We start from the raw sequence: 17185 nt of genomic DNA, 5'->3' as shown, positions 1-17185 counted from the left end.
ACATCTAACTAAATGCAACAGGCTCATATCGTCCCTCGCATTAAGCAAAATGAGGACCAGTGTTTTGTCAAATTGCAAATAGCTATTCGTTTTAACAATTTTTTTTATGATGGTAGCCTATACAAAAGCACTTCATACTATCTTAATCTTGGAATATGGGGAGGGAAGTGGCGTCTGCAGTCAGCCAAATATGAATGTAATTCTGCGGCATAAAGCAGATGTAATTGTTTATTGTACAGAAAAATAAAAATGACATGTTAAGCAGTCAATTGACTACATTGCAGTCAAGAAGTAGGGCAAATTAATTCTGAAACCAAAGCGTGTGTCATAGTTGTCTAAGCTTCTATTCGTAGCCTGTTAAAAGCGCCGCCAGATAGTATTAAATCGGCAACAACATTGTTTTCTGCAGAAGCCTACCCAAGGCTACAGATTAATTCTGAACAGTTATTTCTCTACTGGCTCAATTATCACACCACTGTTTTGATTTGCGTGAAGTTCGTTAACCCCAACACTGACAATAATGTAGACAGCAAATTTCGATTTCGATTTTTCGTGTAGTCAAGCCTTAAGCCATACCCAAGTAGCCTAAATCAAGGTAATGTTTAATTATGCATGATTTATTTTGTTATTGAATTAAGTAGGCTGGGATTACTCTCGGCAACAATTATGTAAGGGACGGCAGGCAGAGCGATGTACAGTGGCAGAGCGACGCACAGTGGCTGAAAGTGGTACTAAAGCTTCACGCAGCTTCACGCCACGTAATGCGCGAATGAAGTGGTCATTTCAAAGCGATGCCCACTGTAGCTGCTGCTGTGCTTAGAATTAAATTGTACTAGTGGTGTCTAGTAATACTGTGAAAGGTCCTTAGGTCAACTGAGGGCAACTTGTCACATCAATATAATTTATTTGGCCGCCATATTTGATTTGATCAAAAACACCAACAATTTTGCACAGGTCACAAATTTCATCTGATCTTCACCAAAATTGGCACAGACCATCTTCAGACCATGCCTTGTCACTTCATTTATTTCTGTAACAACTGATAGAAGCGTTCGCCCGTCACATCCAATCGAAATTTGTGGCGAAGCCGCCAAACAGGAAGTGAGCTCATATCTCAGCAATCGTTGCATGTATCAAAACCAAACTTGGTACATGGACTCATGACCCCATCAGGTGAATGCCGAAGAAATTTTGTGACCTTTGACCTCTAGGGTCACTGCAATTAGCAAAAATGCATTTTGCCTTGTAACTTTTGACGTGCTAGACGTGAAACGTCTACGTCTGATTGCAGCATTGAGCTAACAGCATTTCGTTGCCATGGTTACTCCGGCCTATCTGCTTGGCCCCCTCATTGCTGCTTGCAGCTATATTACTACCTTTATTGTTTTTGTAGAGAAGGCAATTACATTTGTATTCATGCAGGGTACAAAATAGGCTTAGTTAGGCCTATTTATGACATTATTTATTTATCCATTAATTCATGCTCAACATTTATTCATCTTCGACTTAAAGACATTCATGGCTAATGTCTGAAACACTTTGTGACACAATGCTATCCTTAACTTTCACCAGCAGAGGTCCTCATAGAGTTCTGAAGCGGAGTGTTGGGGTGGGGATGGGTATACAGGGGATCCTGGGGAGTTTGAGTGGGTGTTGGGGTGGGGATGGTAATGGGAGATTAGGGGGGTTTGGGTGGCCTGGGGAGTTTGATTGGGTGGGGAATAAGCTAATCTCCCAAAATGTTGCGTGTTCCTTTTTAAATTTGGACTCCACCTTAAAAAGTGCATTTGATTTTTTGTCGCCATTAGATGGCAATGTTGACCGCATTTCCTCAGAGCATGCCATAGCTCTGCATTTCCTAATTGATGCTGAAGCATTAGTCAAGACAATCATTACATGCCTTTTTCTTAAAAACATAGAAATTGTGTATTCATGTAATATTACAACTGTAATATTTACTAATTTACTAATTATGAAATGAGTAATTTAGCCTAACCTACTAATTCCTGCCTCCTATTTCACAACCACATGCCATGGAAATTTACAAAACACAGAAACACTAGACCTCCCTGCATCTCATTTGACAACCCTCATGTACAAATCCATCATGGAAAATAATGATGGCCCCCTATTGCCCAATATTGAATTGCTGTTTGGTTTCACAGACGTGGAAACCTCACACCTTTTCCAATGCCCCCCCAAAAAAAATATCCATTGTGGAAAAATGTAAAAAAGTGCCCCCTATTGGCCTTTTTATTGTATTTCATTTTATTCATTTTTCCTTTATTTTACCAGGTGAGTCCCATTGAGATCTTAAATCTCTTTTTCAAGGGAGCCCTGGGACAGCAAATATGTAAGGGATAATGTATAGAACGCCGGTCATTATGGGGAAAATAAGTCCCGACAGGGCGAATCGGACCCCGACACGCCAGCGGAGGGGTCTTGTTTCGCCCTGAAGGGACTTATTTTCCCATGATGATGGCGTTCTATACATTATCCCGCTTTATTATAATCTGACTACTTGCCAAAGCGAAAAAATAAACTCCATGATATGTCTCTTTACACTTATTTGTTACCGTTTCGTCGTGGCTTTTGCTGAGAAACAAATAGTTCGCAACACACGCTGAACTTGAATCAAACATTCTTTAGAACACAGCTGATCAACCGTCTGCTTTCACTTTTGAATGGAGTTCCAAGCACAAACTCCGTTGCCATTGACAGCGGTCATTCTTGTTTTCAGAGGTCCTTTCCCAAGAAATAATGACCGCTAGAACTTTCGGAAATCCCATTCAAGTCAATGGAGCATTCTACTTGCATTGTGAAGAGCCGTATAATAAACAATAAGAACAACAACAGAAATGTATACTGTACCATAATGACAAGGTAGGACAAACAGAATGGTATAGAATAATGACAAGTCCAGACACAACAAACAGGTTACATATTACTACATTTAACAAAAAGACAAATATAAGACAGAAGGTTAGATGGTTATTGGAAACAAGTGCAGTAATCTGACTTGATTAGTTTAAGTAACTGTTCAAATGGAATAAAAATTGAGAGCTTGATTTCTTGGTTGGTATAGTTGATTTACTCAGCTTGGAATCATGCAGGGTGGGTGGTCTGTCAAGAAATCTACAGTATCATGGCATCATGTTGAGGTGTAGTAAAGTAAGGACACAACAGAAAGGTCATTTGATATTAACAGCATACTTGATGTTCCAGGCCTGTCAAATACTCACTGTCCGATGGCTGTCCTCCAAAGAACTTGGACCAGCGCCAACATTGCTGGTGTAATGCATAAACAGCATAATCCTCAACTATTCAAAATACAGTATATGTCTAACAGGACTCATTGGTGGCACACCATTAGGACAAAAGGACAGACATAGCAGCACCTGCCCATGTGACCAAAACAGAGTGTGGTTATTCTAAACCACCAGAGTTTAGACCTTGGACCAGCGCCAACATTGCTGGTGTAATGCATCAACAGCATAATCCTCAACTATTCAAAATACAGTATATGTCTTACAGGACTCATTGGTGGCACACCATTAGGACAAAAGGACAGACATACAGTAGCAACACCTGCCCATGTGACCAAAACAGAGTGTGGTTATTATAAGCCACCAGAGTTTAGACCTTTAAATAGGCACCTGAACCACCAACCACCTTAGGGTGGAATAAGAAGTACTGAATGAGCAGTGACCAGGTGAATTCCTTACAGGCTAGACTGCCTTCTACAACTCGGCTACCCATTCTGTGTACATGCATCCCTGCAGGGGATACAGAATGAGTTGACACAACAGAGACCGCAATGCAAAACAGTGCATGACCTCAGGAAAGTCCAGATAGAATCTCTGCCAAACATGGCACTAGTGCTGATAGTAAACATTGAGGATGGGCCTACATGCTTCATGATACCACGACGATCAGATGATTTGCCTGGCAGGCAGTTTCTGGAACCCTCATTTGTTATAGCTACCTGCATTAATACAGTATTGACCAAACCCACCTGCTGCTATGAAGCGAAAACGACCAGGACATTTGAAGCACTTAACACAATCAGATGCCCACGAAAGACCTGCAGTCATTGTGTAAGCTATACTTTACAAGTATGGCAGCGGAAGCAACAAGTGTAGAAAGGGACGTCAATCAAATGGTTCAATCAACAGAATATGGCTCAATATTGGAGAACATAAACGACTGCGACTCAGGCGAGGGTGCTCTGACATCTACTTACATTCTGAAAATGCTTGAGGCTGCGGCAAGTAGACGTTCAGTCAACATTGTCTTAGTCGGCAAGAAAAAGGACTCTGCTAATTTCTCAGTGAAAAAGGATTCTGCAAATGTCAAGGAAGCAGTGAAGAAGGATGTAGAAAATGTAAGTTGGCCTTTAAAAAATAATAGCACTTGTGTCTGACCCACTTGTGTCAGCTGTAGCCTATCACGAAAAACTAGTCAGGCTTCGGTGATATTGCCACAGTGGTAGTTCAGCGCAAACAATTGTGCAACTATTGCAGGTGTCAGTCAGCAACGTCTCGATCAGATCATGATTCGTCACGGCTGCCATCCTAGAAATCTAAGATGCTCACCAGGTTAAAATGAGTGCTAAGTGATATGATAAATAGCCTAAAGCATCAGTTGTCACTGATGTGACGTGATTTTACCACAAGAACTGATTTGGGGGCACATTTGGCCATTGGTATGAATATCTTCCATTTTATTATATTTCCATTTTATTAGAGATGCAGCAGTGAAATGGCACTCAAAGTGGTTGTATTGGTTTGTGAGAAGTAGTAGTATAGAAGTTTACATGAATTATTAATTGTTTAGAATGAACAGTGCATATTTGGTTAAAAATATGTTTGTAATCTGGCTTGTTAAAAACTGTAATGCATGTTAGATTGTGTGAAATACCTATGACCTACTGTATGAACCAAAGATTTGAATTAAGAAAACTGGTTGATATACTGTAAAATATGTATGCACTTGTATGCATATGTATGAAATCATGTTTTTCTGAGTTAGATAGATAGATAGATAGATAGATAGATAGATAGATACTTTATTGATCCCCAGGGGAAATTCAAGGTCACAGTAGCATACAGACAACACACACATTCACTAACAGCAGAAAGTAATTAAAAGTATATAATATAAAAAAACACAACTAAGCAATAAGGACAGTAGAAGATAAATATATACTAAAATACAAATTATACTAAATATTTCAGTTCACTAAATAATTCAGTGGAAATGCATGGATTCCAGTTTCCTCCAGTAGCAGCAACTGGAATCCATGCATTTCCACTGAATTATTTTTGGAATCTGATCCCTTATCATACCTGTTCATTCTTACTCGTTGCTCGACTTATCGTGACTAAATTGAAGATGGCTGCAAACGCTAAACTTCGTGAAGATACTGTCTGTATAAATCGTCTTGTAAGTAAACTACCAGTGCTTTTTCAAAGTTCTCAATGTCTCGTTTTAAATGTCAGGGCCCTCGGAAGTCTACCAATGAAGTGTGGAGATGCATTGAGCCTCGTAAATGGGTGTAAAACAGTGATTTATTTGCATGGCTAGCCCGATGCCGAAGCACCACTATTGAAAAAGCTGCTGGTAGCATCGGCTAACTAGCGCCAGATTTTGGAGTGCAGGGGACAAGCCGAGATGGGCTATGAGACATACGTTCACACTCGGTATCATGTTTCAATACACTTTAGGTCAATATCACACCGGAATTCTCCTTTAATGTTGAAACTACCACACATGATCATCTTCAACAGTCATGGTTAAACAAACAAAAAAGTTATAGCAGAGACGGTTGATAAAGCATATGATATATATATTAAGGATCTTTGGTTATAGCCTAGCACTGCTACCTAGCACTAGAAGCTAATCTTCTTAACACTTTTCTGACCTACGGTCAATCCATCGAAAACCTCAAATGATTATCGTTAGTGCCGTTTTTCATTAGGTTTACTTGCCTCTATCCAATGCTTTACCTTAACATACAATGGTATTGTAGGCTACATAGCTTTGTTCATGAGTTTCCGTGCTGGCTGGACTGAGCTTCTTATCCAAACAATACGGTTATCTCCCTACGGTGCGTTAGCTTCCCTACAACCGAACTCGCTAACTATTCTTCTTACGGGAACCTCAACGTTACATACGAGGTAGCTGAACCTGTTTTGCCTTCTATTGTTTATGTAGATAATACAGAAGCTACAATGTCGGCACAGGATATATGCTATATGAAGTTATGGCATTTCAAAAAAATCCTAAAATGAATGGGCTTCTATGGGGGTTAGCAGAGAAGTGGTCCCTCCAGCCTCCATTGATTCTTCTACTTCCGGGAATTCGCCTGCCCCCTTGGCAAAATCTAGCCCCAGTTTCCGACCTCTGACTCACACATTACGTGACGTGAACGACGCGGAATGATGATGTTTCACTGGGAAAAAGGTTTTTCCGAAGCCCATGAACGCTAGGTAACACACTCCAGTCAGTGCACTCAAAGCAGAGTGAGCCTCAGAGCCTCATCCGCTTCAGGTGTCCACTTTCTGAAGGTGCGTGTGGCAACTGGTAGCCTCTGTACTTTGGGCTTGTACATTGGCTGGAGATGAACGAGGTTGTGGTCTGACTTTTCCAGTGGGGGAAGGGGGTTTGCACTGTATGCATCCCTCACGTTTGCATACATGAGGTCTATTGTCCTGTTTTTCCCTGTAGGGCAGTCAACAAACTGGTAGAAATTTGTGAGTGTGGAATCCAGTGTTATGTGATTGAAGTCGCCAGAGATCACAAAAAAGGCATCACTGTGTTGGGTTTGAAGCCTTGCGATTGTGGAGTGTATGACGTCACATGCTGTATCCGGGAGAGCTCGAGGTGGAACGTAAACACAGACGTGCGAGAACCTATGGCGAGAACTCCCTTGGCATGTAGTACGGACGGAGACTAACGGCTCCTACACACAGCTGCGTGCGTTGCGTTGCTGGAGACGCATCCCATTCACTTTACATGGGCTCACGTCATCCGCTGCCGAACTGAATTGTGGGTCCGTTGCGTCACGTTTCTCCCGCCGCTCGCGTTGAGAAGTTCAGCTGTTGCTGCACCGACAGACGGCACCAGCCAATCAAGCCAATCGACTGACAGCACCAACCAATCAAATTACGGTTATACTTCAAGTCATTTGCATAGCTACCGTCGGGAACACCCACTGGCATGCGTTGACGGAACGCAACTGTGTGTAGGAGCCGTAAGGGCTCTTACAGAGTCAACGCGAGCAAGCAACGCTAGCGACGCGAGCCCTTTCATAGTCTACACGGTGGACGCAAGCAACGCGGCCGATAGGTGAAATGCAAAACATCGCTCACGCAACAGGGGGTAGCAGTCACTTGTGACTGACATTCCGAGTGATATTCAGGCTGTCTGTAAAAGTGGCATAAGAGGCTCTTTTGGAGACCCACGGATCAGATTTAATTTAGAATCATCCATCCAAGATTCCAGTATGACATGGAGACACGTGTATAAAAAATAATATCTAGCTTTGTTGGGTGACAAACTTAAACGGGAGGTGAGTGTGATTTGCTGTGGTAGATTGACTGCATGTTACAAGAACACTGGGTCATGTCATGTAAGGAACATGGTAGGCTTAGGCTACTGTAAATAAACTGAAACATAGCCTACATTGCAGAGCCACTTCAATTTTATTAATTTATGGTGAATACATGTACACAACTGTGCACAGCCCCATGCTTTTCTGACGTGACGATGCTAGCACGTTAGCAGCGGTTAGCTAACTATACTAACATAAGTTATCTACAAGTCTGAAGTCTCCTCCAAGTGACAATCATGTTATACACAATGAATAGCATGTAACCTACAATGCGGAGCTCCATAGACCGTAAAAGAATGATAAGCTTGCATAATTTTTCCTCTTCGCTGGCCATTGTATTTAAACCTTCTTCTGTAAATATAACATATACTTGACATAATGTACAATACTTGCAGTGTCGCCCCCACCGACAACGCATAGTATTGCATGCGTCGCGTATCAAAAACTGGGATGACACATTTTGCTACGCATCGACGCATAATGGCTGCCGAAGCGTAGTGATGCGTAGCCTTGCGGGCGCGTATGCGTAGCGATGCGTTGACTCTGTAAGAGCCCTAACCGCTAATAACTCCACATCCTTGCAGGATACAGTTTCCTTTACTGTAACATGTCCAGGGTCCATTGTTTATGTACAGCACCAGTCCACCACCCTTCTTTTTGCCAGAAAGTTTACGGTCTCTGTCCAAACGAGCTACACTGAAGCCGGGCAGCTCAGCGTTAGAAGTGGGGATATGGCTTGTTAGCCACGTCTCCGTAAAGCATAGCAAACTACATTCCCTGTATAATCTCTGGTTTCTAACCAGGGCAGCCAGTTCGTCAGTCTTGTTAGCCAGTGAGTTCACGTTTCCCATCACAATCGATGGAACTGATACTAATAGAATAAATAGCACCTTCAAGTAGGCCTAGATAGGAAACCATTGCATCATGCCTCATCATAGGAAACTTGTTTGGACTTTTAACTTGCTCATATTAAAGGCTTCCTTCCCTCTGGATCTGGAAGTGCACAGATCAAGATGGTTTTTGTGTGTGTCTGTGTTTCTCTCTCTCTCTCTCTCTCTCTCTCTCTCTGTGTGTGTGTGTGTGCGCTTGTGAGTGTGTGTCTGCATCTCACGCCAGGCACAATGAGTCATTGTTAGAATCCAGTGAGTTTCCACTACTCACACCTGCAGGTGGGCCTTCACCACATCACCTGTGTTCCCATGGGACTTGTAAAGTAGCCTACCTTTTCCCTACCTGTGTTCTTGAAAAAAATACATATGTGTACCCTCTAATTAAAACCTTTGTTTGTATTGCCGTGGGAACAGCTATCGAGGCAAATAATTGGGACATTTTATTATTTTCTCATTGAGACCAACACAACATAACTCAAATATAACATCTAATGCATATCAATGCGATGCTATAGGTGTAGTACTGTAATGCGATATTGTAATGAGTTTTTGTTTCATGAATTGTGGTTTCTTTTCATATCCACAATGCTTTATATCCGTGGAGGTAATCATCACATCGACTAGACAGGACGAAGTATCCAATTTCAGTCAAAGTCAGCTATTACAAAGGCGTGAATCCGTTGCAACGGCTTAATCATTGTCCTTGAATACGTCACCTTAAAGATCACAGAGTGTCCTCTACACTCCTCAACCTACTGAAGCTCATTTAAATGCTTCTGACTCAAAGGTGCTGTTCATCTGTAGGTGAAAAAATACATAATTTCCTACAAGACCTATACCATCTGCAACATATTTCAGCTTGCTTTGTTTTTTATGCCTGAGAGTTGGATTCTCAGAATTTACTGCCAAAACCATGAAGAAGGTCTACAACTTGGTCCATGTAGGCAAGGTGAAGGGGCAGACCGAGGCAGTGCAGTCCCTCAACATCAAGGTACCACTCCCTCAGCAGTATCACTCGCTTTACATGGAAGTGCTGTGTTCCTGCAACACAGGATACTGTTTAAAATGGGCTTTTTTGGTAAAGTATTTAAAAATACAAAACGAGACCGTTTAGGTTGTACATTTATTGTTTAATGCTATAATATCATAATGCACTAAGTTATGCTATAGCTGCTGTAACTTACTTACTTAGCCTACACTGCCATAACCCCATACATAGCATATAATGTGGATGAGTGTGCTTGTCACTTACAGTACCATGCAGCGCATTCTCAACACTTGAACTTTGACCATTTCTGTGGTGTGCTCTGCTGCAGAATAGTAGTACAGAATAGTAATACTCACTGGTGGACTGATGCTATGGAGTCAAAATAGGTCTTTAATATTGAGAAAGATGTAAAGATGTTCACATAAAGTTTTGCAGCTGTGCAAAAGAAGTTCTCTATGTGCAAAGACATTTCGTACCTGTAGAAATATTTTGTACATGTGTGAAAGAAATGTGTATTTGTAGAAATGTTTTGTACATATATGGGGGAGAAATGAGGATCTGTAAAAATATTTTGTACACGTGTGGAAAAAATCTGTACCTGCACAAATACTTTGTACGTGTGTGAATCTCCTACGTGACGCTACGCGATGATTTCCTGCGCAACATTGAAAGTACGAGCTTGTGAAACTGATTTGCAATGCTTACGGACTTTTGACTCTAATTTTACTGCCTTTCTGAAGAGCCAATCAACACAACCAATCAGCGTTCCCCACTGACCACCCAGATTTTGGTGCTAAACCACAGATCTAGTTATTAAAACTGGAGGTAACAGCAAGGGCAGATGGGTCGTAACATTACTGTAAATGAGCACCCATGAGTATTTCTGGACTAAAATATTGCAAAGCGATTTGGTTACTTTATTTGTCATGCTTTTATCAGCTGTAACATAGTCAAAACGTTAAGCATATCATATCAGAACATGAAATAATAACTAGCTGCCATAGCTCTCCTAGCTGACGCTTATCGTAGCTCATAGTGCTAGGGCTAATGAAACTCATCAGTTTGTACGTTGCCCAGCGAATAAGTAGGCTTAATTCTTACATGTCTTAAGTTAAAGAATTGAAAGAAATGGGAAATAAAGAAAACGCTTGAACGGGTTTATCCATTTACATTCAGATCTTGCCATAGACTTTGCCTAAGCGCTTGCAGTCCTGGAAGGGCATTACTACGGTTAAATCTCACTATAATTTCCTAGCCGTGGATGTCCCATTACAACCCATTTATTTGATTCGTCTTTTTGCCGTCCACTAGGCTATTATTATATGCTTGCAAAGGGTGATAAAATAAACGTGTTCTCATATTAAATAATAGCAGATAAACATAAATGTGTGTACAGTATTACTGTTTATAATCATGAATGACACCACTGAATCACCCTTTCGGAAATGGAATGAATAATTCAACTATTTCGTCAACATTACTGCTAGCTAGAAGTTAACCTATAACGTTAGTCTAAAAAGCGGATGGGAATAGCTAACGTTAACATTACGGCTCCGCTACCCTTTTTGCAATCGCAGTATACACTGGTTTCCCGTTTACCAACAAAACTAGATGCGCGCGCAGCCGTGAGGCAGAAGACGTTTGGTGGGCGTCCACAACGTTATAAACTTAACCTAAATAGTCGGCTGCTGTAAGCTACAATCGGATTTTTTTTGTATACCCCTGTTGTCTCAATGATAATAACTAGTGCTGTCAAACGATTAAAATTTTTAATCATGATTAATCGCTGAATTCCTATAGTTAATCACGATTAATCACATATTTTATCATATGATTAAAATTCTATTATTTTGCATTTCTGAACTTTCCAGGAGCCCATATTAACAATAAAGCAACTAGATGTACCGCATAGCTGTACAAAATATGACCGCCGCTCAGTCCTGTACATCCGTTCCGCGAAAATAAATCACACTTCAATTTGTCTCCATATTTTACTCCATCCCCACTCTTGAAACTTTTTGTGTATGCTTGTTTGGCATGCCTGAGTGTGTGTGTGCGGCTGCACAGAAAGTAGCCTACTGGTGCTGAAAAGGTGAATAGATTGTAGAATAGCCAAAGAAGATGTAGCATTGTTATAAAACCTTTAAAATCTCTAAACAATCACAAGTAGGGCAGTTCATCACAGTTCATCCATTGCAACTGGATTGATGAAAGGTCACTTACACCTGTAGGCTACATTGTATTTTTTTATGTATTTATAAACAAAAACATCTCTGTCAGTTCCATGTCGTTTTCAACAGCTATCAAAAACAAAGGTCATTTTTGGATGGATGGATTTTTTGTGAATGTTTCTTCTTCTACATAAGATTTTAGTCATCTTTAGTTCATGTAATACTTTATTGTCAATGCACCAATTAAGTAACAGTAGTCTGAAGCGTTATTGTTAATGCACAAATTAAGTAACAGTAGCCTAGTCTGAAACGAAATGCTGTTTTACATCTAACCAGTGGTGCAAATAACTGACATGTCAAATGGGCCTTGATGAAATGCGCCGCTAGACTGTTCATACACATTTTAGCGGGCCAAAGTTGAAGAGCTTTTGTCGTTATTGTTCGTTGCAAATATAGGCTGATTCATGTTCCCTTGCATTGTTTAACTGAGGTCCATGGCTAGTCTGGCTTTCATCAGACCAAGCTCAATCTTTTAAGAAATCAAAAATAAATAGCAGGCAGATCAGGCTGGGTTCACCCAGCCTAGTCCATAGGCACCGATATTGTTTAATTTTTCGATTGAGATATACACGCTCTGGCTATTCTAAATGCAAAAATGCATCAGGGAGTTATGACAAAACGGTAACTAACAAACTAGATCCTAATAGAAAGCTGTTAGCTTCCCTAAGCTACAGGTAGGATTATAAGGTAGGCCTATTTACAACATAAATTGTCAATAGGCTATGCTGGCGACACAAATAAAATCTCCTTTGGAAACCAATGGTTTCGCCTTACAGTATCAATGGGACTTAAACTGTCATATCGTGGCGAAAAGTTGTAATAACATTCATGCAGCTCCATGAGTCAAGGAAAGCGAATGAAGTAGCCACTTCTCAATGGGACCCACTACACAGTAGCTTAAGGTGTTTTGCTAAAGCAGCCATAATGAAATGAAGGTGTCATTGTTTGGATACTTCACACACACGTGCTTTTTAATTTCACAGACTACAACTACCAAGCTGTAATCAAAGCACATCGATTCCCCTCTCACACCCTGCACGCACACTTAAAAACAAAATAAACAGGCGTCTCAGTCTCACACATGTATAGGCAAAACTGTATCAGACCCGGTGTAGCGTTGGTAAATCTTCGATTGCACAGAATGATTTTGTAGCACGTGCAATAAATGACAGTCGAAAGATACAAACAGTGCTGCTATACATTTGCTTGGTATAACCGCATTTATAGTTTTCTACAAATGCAATCAATCAAATGCCTCCATCACTCAACCAAGCTTAACGGTAACATTACCTAGGTCCTTATTGATATTACAAGATTAACGCGTGCCTGCAGTAAAAACCAAGCATGTCCGATAAACATCCTCAGATTTATTTCGCTTCAAGAAGAAATGGGAATTACACTTCATGTGAACATCGTCCTATCCTTATTAGATGTTCGCGGTAAATTACAGTCCTTGTAGGAAGCGTCCATTGTTTTTCCAACCCACTTTTAACTTCCAACAAAATTACGCCTCACTGCAACGATCGCCATCTAGTGGACAAACGACTACTTCTGCCAATACTGAAAATGCAGCCATGATGATGATGAATATTTATTTTGGCTTTCTTTTTAATCCTACTGAATTTGTAATTATGTATCGGCCGTTCTAATACTGATAGTATGTGGGTGCCTGTGTGTGTGCATGTGTGTATGTGTGCACCGCAATTTACAGGCCAATGAGTGTACAGTCACTAAATGTACACATAACCTAATTTTATTAGACCCCCATGGATGAAATTCATTGAAACTGGGCATACCCCAGAGAATGCCAGGTCAATCATACACATAAAATTTGGTGCAGTTCTGAACATCTTAACTGAAGATAGAAGGCGATTAAAAGCAGAATAATATTGCATTTTCATTTTTTACCGGGGTGGGGTGCAAATCACATGAGTGATTATGAGCCAGGTTGATGTGGGCCCTTGAGACCAACATACCATAAAGATTCTTCATCCTCAGTGCCCACGGTTCAGGTATTTATTTAGGAAAAACTGTTTTTTTGCGGTTCAGGGGGCCCAGCGGGGGACGAAATTAAATTTTCCGTAAAAGTCTAGTGGGGCTACATACCCACCAAATTTCATGTACCCGGTGGTTGGTGTCCCGGTATCAATGACCAAAATTCAGGGAGTAGATGGCGGAAAAATTCTTGAATTGTGTGCATGTGTCGTGTACAAATTTATGTTTATGTGTGTGTGTGTGTGTGTGTGTGTGTATGCGTGCTTGTGTGTTTGCCTGCGTATGTGTGTTTGTGCATGTGCATGCATGCGTACATATGTCTACTGTGTGAGTATGTGTCATACGATATGATTACTGTAAATGTATGTGTGTAATAGCGTGTGTATCTGTTTATGCACATGTGTGCACATGGAATGGGCTAACATGACCCCTGGAGGCAAACATCTGGGAAAAATTGGTCATCCTAGGCCCTACAGTTCTCAAGATATTCACAGAGAACTGTGTCTGCCCTACCCTCCTTCGGGATGTCCAGTCCAGCGAAGGGGGCTACAGATCAAAACGAAGAATGACGGTTCCATGCTATCCATGTGGGGGTACATGCCCACCAAGTTTTGTGTACCCGGTCTTTCAGTGTCCCGGGAATCCCTTGTTGGTGTACGTCACTAAATGTACACATAAATTATTTTATTGTAAGACCCCCCATGAACTAAAGTACACAAAACTTGGCATGCATTCGGAGGGTGTCATAATGATCCTACACTTTTAATTTATTGCAGTTTTGACCTTGTCAGCCAGAGATATTGTGATGAAAACACCTAATTTTTTTGCTTTTTTAATTTTTTAACTAGGTGGCGCTATATACATGAAATAAGTGGTAATGGGATGGGTTGACATACCCCCTTAAGACCAACATACATAAAAAGGTGGACCTCCTAGGCCCCACGGTTCTCGAGATATTCACAGGAAACTGTCTCCGGCCACCTACAGGCCAGTTGGTGTATAGTAACATAAATTAATTTATTGTGTGGCCCCCATGAACGGAATTCCACAAAACTTGGCGTGCATACAGAGGGTGTCATAATGATCCTACACTTCCAATTTCGTGCAGTTTTGACTATGTTAGGTCACAGATACCTTCAATTACAACACCTCATTTTTTACTTTTTTGTGTTTAACTAGGTGGCGCTATACATGAAATGAGTGGTTATGGAATGGGTTGACATGGCCCCTTGAGATCAACATACAAAAAAAGGTGGTCCTCCTAAACCTTACGGTTTCGAGATATTCACAGAAAACTGTGTCTGCCCTACCCTCCTTTTCTGGGGTCCAGTCCAGCGGGGGCTACAGATCAAAACGAAAAACGATGGTTCCATGCTATCCATATGGGGTTACATGCCCACCAAGTTTCGTGTACCCGGTCTTTCAGTGTCGGGAATCATTGACGGAAATTTGGGCATGCGAAAAGAAAAAAAAGAAAAAAAAAAAAACTGACTAAACCTATATGACCGCCCGCTTAAGCTCTTGCGGCGGTCATAATTATTGTTTATCTTGATTTGGATTCAAATGAAAGCAAAGTAAGTTCTATTAGGTCTATTTGATTATTTCAAATCAAATTTCAAAAGATGTGCAGCAGACCTGAGGCAACACTATATTCTTTGGAAATATAGCTGATATAAACTGAAATAAATGCTACTGCAGAAGTGCATGCACAAAATGTAGGCCTACACACATTATAAAGGGCATAACAAACAGAAAATATTATATTCATACTATATTCATTACCTTTGAGTTCAGTTGAAAATAAGGAACTTTTCAACATGAGTGCATTGCCATTTTATAGGCCTACAGTCTATGGTGCACTGTCACTTGCCACACACATCAATGCCGAAGTTTTAACAGGCAAACACTGGATGAACAATGGATTTTATGGGCAAATATAACTGAATCGTGAATACACGGCTGCAAAGTGCGATGCTGGTGTGCTGAGTTGTATTAAAAAGAATGGAATCTAATTTAAATGAATGTCGAAAGCAGAGTGCATCGCAAATAGTAGCAGCCAAAGAGGAATGTTGATAACAGAACAAGTGACTGTGAAAAAATCTTTGGCGGCACACAACTAATGCGTCAGCCTAGGCTACTACTCTTTGGCTGGCTCGTTAGCCCAACCAAGTGTGTGCATCATGCCTTTACATAGCCTACTAACTGATCTGCATCTGCATCACGCCCCATTTTAGTGGAAAACATGTTAACATTATATCATTGAAAGACAGCTAGTAATCACTCGTTGACGTTACATGTAATTATTAATTCACAGGACATTCAATCATTTTACTAACACAGCAGTTATGAAGAATTGTGTTTATGTAACTTACTCATGTCGAAACGATGTACATTACCAACCTTATTTGTTTGCAATACCCAATGTATTATACAAATTTAGCATGTACACTTACCATAATATCCCATGCAAAACGGTTAGCTTGCTAGCTAGCTAACTGTGGAACTTCAGTATAGCCAATTATCTCACCTAGTTGTAGGAAATAGGCTACGTTCATATTACAAGTGATAGAATGAATGTGTGACTTATGTTTAGTTGATGTTATGACATGTAAAGTTAAGCTTGCTGAACATAATTAGTCAGCCAGGGCAGTTTGACTGTGCCTATCGATACATTAATTTGACACTCCTGTTAGTAAACTGGAGAGAGAGCAAAACATAGGAACATGGTCACATTAATCCCATAAACACACAGATAACTCTTACACCAACCTTATTTTTTGTGCCTTTTATTACATTACATTACATTACATTACATTACATTTGGCTGGCAGCTTTTTTAAAGCGACTAACAACATGGTAAACAATACGTTTTTAAGAACAATTCTCTCACAATTTTAGGACAGTTTAAAAAAACAAAAAAAAACATTAGAGTACAGTAAGAATAAGTTCATTGGTGCTGTTTTAAACAGTTACTTGTCAGTTTAAAAGCGGCTGGTGAGTGCTAGGATCAGTAAGACTTGTTGTAAAGTGTTGCTATGAGAGTAGGTGTTCTCTAAAGAGCTGGGTCTTCAGGAGTTTTAAAAGTGGAAAAGGATGTCCCTGCCCCAGGAACTGGCGGTTCCAATTTCCTGGCAGAGGAACAACAGATGAGAAAGTTTGATTGGCTTGGCGTACCGTGGTAGGAGCTAGGCGTCACCACATCAGAGGGCCTAGCCGGTCTGGAGGTAGTGTAAAGTCTGTATGCGAGGGCATTCAAGTAGGTGGGAGCAGAACGGAGACTACTTTGTAGGCAAGCGTTAGAATTTGAATTTGATCGCGGGCCGCCATAAGGTAGCCAGCGTAGCTGGATGAGCAGCGAAAGGGTAACATGTGCCCTTTTGGGTTGGTTGTAGACCAGGCGCCGCTCGCGCGTTCTGGATCATCTGAAGTGGTTTCACTGCGCAGGCTGGGAGACCTGTCAGAGGGC

General features: G+C 40.9%; 1 protein-coding gene across 2 annotated transcripts in view; it reads left to right on the top strand.

The window, feature by feature from the left end:
- Positions 1 to 4057: 4057 nt before the first annotated feature.
- Positions 4058 to 17185, top strand: part of LOC125303914 (S-adenosylhomocysteine hydrolase-like protein 1) — a 23166-nt gene continuing 10038 nt past the window's right edge. The window contains exon 1 of one of the 2 annotated variants that reach the window (XM_048257875.1): positions 4058 to 4384. In XM_048257875.1, the coding sequence (XP_048113832.1) occupies positions 4070 to 4384 (315 nt within the window). In that variant the 5' untranslated portion in view covers positions 4058 to 4069. The remainder of the gene's footprint in view (positions 4385 to 17185) is intronic. The other variant, XM_048257874.1, reaches the window with a different exon arrangement.

Source organism: Alosa alosa, chromosome 11 (genome assembly GCF_017589495.1).
Source record: "Alosa alosa isolate M-15738 ecotype Scorff River chromosome 11, AALO_Geno_1.1, whole genome shotgun sequence".
Classification (NCBI taxonomy): domain Eukaryota; kingdom Metazoa; phylum Chordata; class Actinopteri; order Clupeiformes; family Clupeidae; genus Alosa; species Alosa alosa.
This window is presented reverse-complemented; position numbering and strand designations above follow the sequence as displayed.